The sequence below is a fragment of the Anser anser genome (assembly GCF_964211835.1).
Source record: "Anser anser genome assembly, chromosome: 2".
Classification (NCBI taxonomy): domain Eukaryota; kingdom Metazoa; phylum Chordata; class Aves; order Anseriformes; family Anatidae; genus Anser; species Anser anser.
Genome location: NC_139721.1, coordinates 119,717,631 through 119,727,134, shown reverse-complemented (window position 1 = coordinate 119,727,134; position 9,504 = coordinate 119,717,631). Strand labels below are relative to the sequence as shown.

At 44.9% G+C, this 9,504-nt stretch overlaps 1 protein-coding gene across 4 annotated transcripts in view; it reads left to right on the top strand.

The window, feature by feature from the left end:
• The first annotated feature begins 2,356 nt into the window (after nucleotides 1–2,356).
• The window catches only part of TGFBR2 (transforming growth factor beta receptor 2), a 59,144-nt gene continuing 51,996 nt past the window's right edge, over nucleotides 2,357–9,504 (top strand). For 2 of the 4 annotated variants that reach the window (XM_083823182.1, XM_083823184.1), the window contains exons 1-2: nucleotides 2,362–2,587; nucleotides 2,733–3,010. In XM_083823182.1, coding sequence (XP_083679308.1) covers nucleotides 2,929–3,010 — 82 coding nt within the window. In that variant the 5' untranslated portion in view covers nucleotides 2,362–2,587; nucleotides 2,733–2,928. Of the gene's footprint in view, nucleotides 2,588–2,732; nucleotides 3,011–9,504 lie in introns of all 4 variants that reach the window. The other 2 variants (XM_083823181.1, XM_083823183.1) reach the window with 2 other exon arrangements.

The following is a 9,504-nucleotide window of genomic DNA, read 5'->3' as shown; positions in this document are numbered from 1 at the left end:
TATGGACTGCTGTAAAAAGTTGTACCTAAAACTGCAGCATGAAGCACTTTGTGTTGTCTTCACTAGAAGGCCCCTGAGGTGCAGGAGGTACCAGTTTCTCTGTGTTCCGGGCATCTCTTTTTAAGGCTCAGAAAGAAAACACACAGCATTCAGTATTTCAGTGTTTTGCCTTTCTGAGTAGCGAACTGAAGTTAGCTGACCCTTCCTCATCCAGCCAGGCTGGAGTTAATTATTTACAGCTTCAATCTGTGGCACTCCAATGCTGGTTCTTTCGTACTTCAGTCAGGGTGAAGTTAAATATTCACAGTTCCAATCTAGACGTAATAAACTGCACTCTGCAAATAGGGAACTGGGAACTATGAACAAGGAAATGGAAATAAATGACCAGCTTAGTCTTGTTTTATATATTTTGGTTGTCCAGGAAATCCTGATTAGGTTGCATTTGGGCCCTAACAGGGAAGCTTATACTATTCATAAATGCAGGACAAGGTTTTGTTAATAGGCCAGCCTGGGACAAATCTCTGAACAAAATGGGGATTTACTTCAACTTGAGTGTGGACTTCTGTGACAGTTATTCTTCCACTGTGAATATCAAGGCAAGATATATCCTTCCACCCAAAACCTTTCCTGTAGCACCTACCACTCTCATGAGCTATCTGAACACCCAAAGAGAGACTGTAGCACCTCATCTCTGCATGGCATGTCTGGAAATAAAAGCAATGCTCAAGTGGAAGAATCAGACTTCTGAAGTCCGCCTGTAGCAGACCTCTTCCTTACTGAGTAACAGGGGCTGCATTGCCTCCTGCGAGAGAGAGAAGGGCCGTGCTGCCAGGCTGCAGTCAGGGGTGTGAGACCACTGGGGACCATAGGCCTCCCCAGGGCCTCCAGCTCCTGCAAGCCCCTTTCCTGCTCCCAGACCCCGGATGAGAGACACTGGTCAGAAGATGTGGGACAAGAGCCACGGCACTTTTGTGAAGGAGAGAGATGCACGTGAGGCAGAGGCCAGCTCACCAGGTCACACCTGGATTGTGACAGGTTTGAACAGTAACACTAAATCTGTATTTAATGGCTTTTTAGCTTCTTTCCATATTGGAAGTTAGTCACCAAAAACTAACAGGAGAGCCCAGTCACTATACATAGCCAACTTTCTAAGCAAACAGCAATGCTTTGAGGCCTGCAGCTTGACAGCCACAAGGAAAGGGAAAGGTATACAGTTATACAGTATATACTGCTGGGCATTCAGAAATGTTTTAATTCAAGTGGATTGCTGAAAACACAGCCATCTTCTAGCATAGGGTTGATGTACAGGACTCGATAACATGCCGGTCTGTCCTCAGCCTGAATCCAACTTTTTCCTGACCTTTGGAAGGTGGCGACTGTATTTGAGTGAATCTTAACTGTACTTAAAGGGGGTTGAGGAAGAGGAAAATGCTCTTGGTTTATGAGAATTTGCACCATAAACTGGGTCTGCACTGTGAAAATATGCATTTAGGGAGTTTTAAAAACTAAATTTACATAAAATCACAATGTGATTTTTTTATGTCTGTTATAGGCCAATTAAATGCATTATGCAAACATTTCCAAATTCATACAGAGTTAATCTGGGACATTCAGCGCATGATTACGTATATTTACCCAGAGGGCTTAGTCCTTTTTCTGAAATACCCCAAACTGTACCTCTAACTAGCACTGTAATTGAGACAGAAATGAATCAACCACATTTGAACAGGCACTCTCAACTTATCTCCATGGGCATCAGTTTACCTTTTATTCAATGCCCAGCCATTTAATTCAGAGAAGATGACTTTGTGGACCAAAAGTGGGTCTCAAGACCTATGCAATGGCTGGATTTATATTGGCAGAAGGCTCAGGCTTAATTAAGCCTAAACCTGCTAAGGGTCTAATGGTTCTCCCAGTCTCTGCCTTGCCATGCAAAGCTGGCATCACTGGTGTGTTCTCACTCACTGAATCCCTCATGCAATTTCCTCCTTCTGGAGAAATCTGTGACAAAACTAAATGGCGATGGAGTGAGGAATGGTGATGAACTTCATCTGTGTCACACGTGCAGCTTTTTGGAGCAAGTGGTGTGTGTCCAGGCCTTTGGGGAGCAAAATGAAAAAAAATAAAACTAAAAAAAAAGAGGTAGGTGACAAGTTGTCACAGTCTTCTTCAACATCTGCAAGCTGAGTGCCTAGCAAGTCTGTGCGAACATTTCCTGTTATTACCCCGACTTCAACCTCCCCTGCCCCCTGCTTTAATTCAGCCGGGGCTTTTCCATCTCTGCACCCGGAGGGGAGAGGGGATGCAGCATCGCTGGGCACGGGGATGGGGATGCAAGGAGCAGCTCCGGGGAGCCCAGTGCCCCGGACGGCAGGAGTGCCGGGCCCCTGCCAGCCCCCGGGAGGAGGAAGAGGAGGAGGAGGAGGGACGGGTCAGGCTCGCCCTTGAGCCCCTCTCTGGGGGCTTTGCCCGGTCCCCGCTCGGCGGGGAGGCGGACGAGGGGTGCCGGGCTGCACGTCGGGGCTGGTGGTGGGAGAGCCGGACCTGCGGGGGGCTGGCCTCTGGCAGATGATTGACACCAAGCTGGGTGAGGGTTAAAAAAAAAAAAAGAAAAAGAGCGAGCGCAGGGGAGGGGAGTGAATGCGAAGGGGGGGGGAGAAGGAACTACTGTAAGAGTAAGAAAGTCCTGCCCAGCTGTTTGCGAAGTTTAAGATTTCCTGTTTCCCCTGCAGCACCGAAGTTTGCAGTGAGTCACCCGCAGTCCCGAGCGGCGAAGCGCGCAGCCCGCTCCCCCACCGCCCTGCCAGCCGCGGCCTCCCTCCCTCCCTCCCTCCCTCCTTCCCTCCCTCCCTCCCGGCCTCCCTCCCAGCCTCCGTCCCTCCTCTCCGTCCCTCCCGGCCGGGCCGAGCCGAGCCGAGCCGAGCCGCGATGACTCCGCGCCCGCCGAGCAGCCTGCGGGCGCTGGCCCTGTGGGTGCTCGTGGGCAGCTCGCTCCCCGCCGCGCTTCGGGGTAAGTCCCGCTTGACAGTGTCTCGGGAGGAGGAGGAGGGAGAGGAGGAGGAGGAGGAGGGCTCGGTTGCTAAGAAAGTTTGGAAGCTGGAAACGCCGCGGGAGGGGGCAGCGCGGTCGTTTGGTGCCCTGCTGGAAAAAGTTAACGCTCGGGAGAAAGGACCGGGGGGTCCGCGGCAAAGCCCGGGGTCCGCCCGCAGAGGGGAAAAATGGGGAGAAAAGGGAGAACTTGGCAGGGAACGAGGCACGGTCGTGGCCGGCCGGGGGAGCCCGGGGAGGGCAGCCGGGGAGCCGGCGGCTGGCCCTGCGGCGGCGGCACCTGGGGCCGGGCCGCACCGGGGCCCCCCGGGCACTTTTCTGCGAGGACATCCTCAGAGGGAGGCTCTGCAGGCTGTGGCTTGCGGGGTTGCTCGCGGGGAGGTTTGGAGCCTCGGTGGCTGCTGCGAGAGCGAGGTCCCTGCCCCGAGGAGCTTCTTTTTGGTCCCCGTCCTGCCGGTGCCGTGCGAGGTAGCACCGGTAACCGCAGGGCTAGGCCCTAAATCACTGTGCTGCACGACTGGTGCACCTAAAAAAAGAACCTCGGAGTGCTCCAGGTGTTGGTTTTGCAGCAGTTTTGAAGTATTAAGTGTGTTTCTGAGGTGTCCTGTGATAGCCGGTGCCTGGTTTTAGCCCTCAGGTCAGATGCGGGCACACCTGAGCTCCTGCAAGCTTTGCTCTGTGCCCTCCGATTGTCCCCAGTCGTCCGCTCGTGGTCAGTAACAACCCCAGAACTGTTACTAAAACATAAGGATGTGAAGGAGAGAGTTCCTGCGTGCTCACTGCCAACAGCTACGTACAGCGTGAATAACTCCATGCTTTATTAATAATCCTGTCAAAGTCAACAGGTTTCGCATACCTGCAGAGTTACTCATGTGAGCTTAGGTCAGATGAATAAAAAACAATTCAAGAATAAGGCGCGGTGGTGTCCCAGAGCTCAATCATGTTGTTGGTTTAAACTTGAGGTGTGCGGCTTCTTACTGATTTTGCTGCGTATTGATACTGCTGATCGACATAAATCATACTTAACTAGTGAGGGCTCTGATGTTGAACCCAGCCCCAGATTTGTTTTTTATTCCTATTACACACATCTTTAAATGAGAAAGCTCCACTTTTGTTACTCATGTCATTTATTATTACGCTTTTTTCACTCAGCCTGTATAGACCTTTATCTACAGTCTGTAATAACCAAAACTGTGTTCACCTGTTGTCAGGTAATTTGTAGCTTCAAAACTTGTTGAAAAATGTTTTAATAATTACTGTAGTGTTTTATTGTGTGCATAGCAGGTAAAGTTGCTCAGAAAACAACAGTTCCGTTGGGGGCAGAAAGTTTGGGGTTTGGATATTGGTTGTTATTTGGCACCAAAATGAAAACTAGAGCTGCCAAATATTTTGGGGAAAATAAAATGGGGGGAAAAAAAGCTACTGACTTACTATAGTAATCTGACTGACTACTATAGCAATCAATAGCTCAACAGGTCGGAGAGGATGAGGCAGGAGAGATACCAGTCACTTCCCAGGTGTGCCTGCTAACCACCTGATGCTTGTTGGTGAGGAGGTTGATAGAGCCCTAGCTAAAATTTCTTCTGAACTCTGTTCACAGCAGATTATTAGACAAGGACGGCACATTCCCATAAAGAATCTGGAGAAAACTACAAATTCACAAACAGGTCCAATAGCCACTATCTGCTTTGAAACAGATGCCTTAATCTCCTGTGCCAGACACAAGCAATTAAAGTTTTTTCCATAAACTAAGGGGACAATGTGTGTTTTTTTTGTGTGTGGTTGTGGATGCTACATTATGTGTTTAACCAATAAATGGCAGTGCAAACCAGCAGTTGGCTACACAAGAAAGTGATGCTGCTGTGTCCAAGTGAATACAAATTTGTAATTTGCATTTTGGGTATTAAAAACAGAAATTTGTGCTTTGGAATAATCTGTGTAATAGTTGTTTATTTCTGCATATCTGGAACCTAATTTCTCCATTCATTCAAGCTCTCACTTGCATTATTGTCTCCTTATCTTTTAAAAGCCATATGATAGTTGATTTAATAGTAGAAAAATCAAACGAAAAGCTTCAGATAGTTGCAAGAGGGAAGTATGGGAACAAACATATTCATAACATGGTGGAACATGTTTGTAACACGATCAAATCTAAAATGCATTCCTGTCCCCCACTAAAGCTCTGGCAAATTTCCAGTTATCTCAGGAGGAAAGTTGGAACAGAACAGAGATATTATTGCGATTTTTCTATTTATGGGGTATCCTTGAATTCTGAGAACTTTATACCTGAGACTGTGAAAATCACTTTTATTTAATTGCTGTTCTGAGCTCTTCGGCATTAACATACTAATATAATATTCAGATGGTGAATTCTGTATGGGAATGGTTTCTATCAAAAAATGATGAGCCAGATCTTAAGCTGCTGCAAATGAATGTAGTTCCATTAGTGTCGGTGAAGTTACGTAGGCTATAGCACATGAGTTTCCTAAAACTGTTTCAAAAGCAATTTCCAAAAAAAGGGCAATGGAATATATCACTTTTTCATATTTGTATTTTTTGCTTATATTTTGTAAAACTATTATATGACCTCCATTTAGCCAAACAGCATCGCTTCAAAATCAAATACTCCTTTCTGGGATGAGTTGTTATAGTTTCAAAGGTGCAGTGTGCTATAATGATGGCTGATAAAAGTTGTCATTGTGACAAAGCTTATTCTGAACTCAGGAGCAGAGATGGTGTCAGACTGACTAAGGCAAAAAAATCATTTTTTTTTTCTTTTTTTGTCCCTTCTCAGAACTAGTCTTTTAGAAAAGAGTTCCACTTTGGCAGGGGGGAGAGTAAGCTGTCACTGTAGCACCAGTTGTTGGGGTTTCCCATGATTATATTTCCTTTGCAAGATATTTTTAAGATGATATTTTTGCATTCATGGCATAGGGAGTTTTTTGTCTGTGCCATGTTCACTTTGTATCACTTCCCCTCTGACCTCAGAAGATATGTGCCTTACTTAAAGGTAGCAAGAATGAGCACAACCAGCTGTTTGGGGTCAATTTATTAATGTCTTGGATTTTGCATAACCAAATGCATTTCTGTCAGCTAGATTGAAATGTTATCGCTAGCACAATGACAGATTTTGACCTGAGAGTGATCCGTGCAGTCTCCACACTGGTTGGCATGTCTGCAGGTCAGTGGTGCTGGCACAGTGACAGTCAGGGCTTCCAGCCACCTTTGTGGCTCTGTGGTCCTGAGCTCAGCAGGATGGAGGTGTCCACGTCTCCTCTGATGTCTGGTGAGCAGAGCAACCAAGGGGTGCTCCAAGGCAGGTGGGAGCAGTGGTGCAATGGCGTCTTTGCCACACCAGGAGCTCTTTGACTCAGGGGAGATTACCAGGCAGGCACGTCCTATGGACATAAATTGGCTCGTACCACCAGAGAATTGTGAACTCAGTAAAATGGAATAAGATATAAACTAGTTCTGTGCAGATGTTGGAGAGCACAAGAGATCTCCAGCACAGAGGAGTAGAGAACCAGTCCTGTCATGAAAAAAAATTTGGTTGAGTCCTAGTCTAAGAGATTTAAAGCTGAGATTTTGTTTTACTTAATAGGTCTTTAGCCTTAAATTTAGTTGGGGTTAGAGGAGTTGTTTGTGGGTGTTGTTTTGTTTTTGTTTGTGTATTTGTTCTGTGTTTTTCTAGAGAATAATGGGAACAGGTTTTTAAACACGTATTATCAAGAATAAAATAAAAAGTGGGGGCAAAATACTCGTGCTTTTTTATGAACTAGAAGATTAAAATAGACCAAAATAAATCAGAAAAAAATACGCCTTGTTTTTGGCAGAGCAGTTAGGATCCTTTTGGAAGTTTAACTTTGCTGCCAGGTGGACATGATAGGAGTCATACTAAGAAACAGTGCAGAAGCTTCTTACTATGTTGAGTAAGAAGGGATATACAGCAATTGCTGTTTTAAGCTGTGAGTTGGTACTATGTATTTACAAGATGTGCTCTCAGCCTTCGGTTGTTATTTTTTCATAGTACAGCTTCATTCTGGCATAAAGACAGACTGGCAGGACTGACATTGGTTGAATACAACCTGAAAGCACACAGGTTTAGTTTAATATACAGATGTTTAGGTTAAGATACACTGAGAGAACAAGCCACTTCAAACACCATCAAGCCATGAAAAGTTATCCATATTAGTATTTAATACTAACTCATCTCACCAGGACTCGCTGAATTCTATTTCTGTTGGTGACAACATGCCATCACTTGTGTCCATTAACTTCCAGGTATTTAAACAGGATTTACATTTGAACATGTGTCAAGGGATTTGCCCCTGCAGTCCATATGGATTCAGGGACTGATGTCCATTCATTTGCCTTGCTGCAAAGCTCAGCAACTGTTTCAGATTTAAAGAAACAATAACATTATAGTGGTAGGAGAAATACCAAATGCTGATTTGTCAGTGTTTGTTCATTTTTTTCAATATGCCATTTATGCCATTTCTTTTTTTTTTTCCCTCTTGCTCTGAATGCCATTGTAGTTGTTACAGATGGAACTGCCAGACCTTTTTTTTTTTTTTTTTTTTTTTTTTTTCATATGGTTTTTAAAGCCTTTTCACCTCTGGGAAGATCGTCGGGGGGAAGGAGTAGTTTTCCTTTGCTCAAACAACTGGTATTTAGCAGGAACTTCCTGCTGGCATTCTTCCCTGAGTTAATCTGGTTAGAATTAGAGCTGGTTGAGAGCTTTTGACACTGTTTTTCATGGGAAAATGCTGATTTGTCAAAACTGAAACAATTTGTGGAAATGTACCAGTTTCCATTAAACTTTCATCAGGAAATAGTTTTTTTTTTTCCTAGTTCAGGGTGGAATTTCTGATACGGAAGTGACAGAAAGAGAAATCATTAATCAATAATTAGAATAATCACTGGTCAAGGATGGAAGAAAAGCAGGATCAAGTGCCTGCCCTGACTCAGACAACATCTGAATCTGGAGCTCCCCCTGTCCACTGTCTCCAGGATATTGGGTGGTTGTCAGTTCCCCTCATCTTGCATGCATGAGCAAACACCCCCGCACTACTTCAAATTATTTTTGTTTCACTCTGGTTGTGAATATGAAAATGTATGAAATGTTACGGCGTTTTGTGGGACAGGAAAAATAATTTTCTGCTGGCGTTATTTAGGTTGATTTGTGGTTGTATTTTTGTTGTCTCCTTGTTTGGTGGGAATGGCATTGCACAGAATGAATGGTGTCTTCTACTCTTTATTTTATATCATAATAACTAACACTGTATTCAGAAATTTGTGTCCTGCAGAGGAACCACAATTTTTATTTATAACAGTCCTGATAGTCTGATTCCGCTTCCCCGCTCACCCAGAGTAGTATTTTAGCAAAAATTTCCCTGAAATTAATAGATTTCAATAATGGATAGAGGAGTCTGCTTCCTCACAGCCCAGGCATCCTTCACCTTAGAGCCCAGCAGATCTATCGCTGCCATGACATGCTAGGGTTAACATTGTGCTTGTGAAAAGATAATTTGGAGCCAGAGGCATGAGAAAGCCATCTTCTGTTTCCTACAGACATTCTATTTGTACCCAGGGACTTTGGCCCAAATCCGCAAAAGAGCTCAGTTGCCCTTCTTTAGTAGATTTCTGAGTTTTTAAGGGGGAAAAAAAGAAAGACTTCTGAAGCAGCTAAAGCTTGAAGCTCAGCCAGTGATTTGAAAGTCACCCCACATTCTTTCTGTCTTTTTGTAGTCACCAGTAATGCGACTTTTGAAAGATAGCTTCTGCCCTCTGTGCATTTGATCAGTTCCTCCAAAACATTGCATTGGTGTACCTGTGGGCTTCATTTAATTCAGCGTTTAAACTCAGTTAAAAACCCGGTCTGTGCTGAGACATTATAAAATCCATCTTGTGTTCGCAAGGTTGTGGTGGTTCTGTCAGGGCACAGAGACTTCCTTCTGTTAGGAAAGCAAGTGAATTTGAACAGTACATACTCAGAGAGCACTGGGAAGGCTTCAGAGTGTTACTCCTCAGAGCAACATTTTCCAAGTAAAGACCCAAGTGTGGTTCTTACATGCCTGGGGCACTTTAATGGGCCTCTTTTAAAACCTAGCATTGTGCAAGTGGAACGCATGCAGGGCCAGACTGTCAGCTGGCATAAATCAGCTTTCCTCTGTTGAAGGCAAGGAACCTGCTCTGATTTATACCAGCTGAGAATCTGGCCACGGAATAAATAATAGGCAACTGTATGTTATGAGGCTGTAATTCCCTCGGGGGGGCTTTTGTGATATCAATCTTACAGGAGCCAGAGCGATCTGGTTCTCTTTCTTGGAGCAAAAGAGTCATTTGACTGCAGCGTTTTGTAGGCAACTTTAGGAAGGAGAGGTTTCGGGCAGTCAAGGGAAAGGAAGTGTTTCCAAACTTCTTGTAATACATCATTAAGGATTTTTGCCCAGGAAG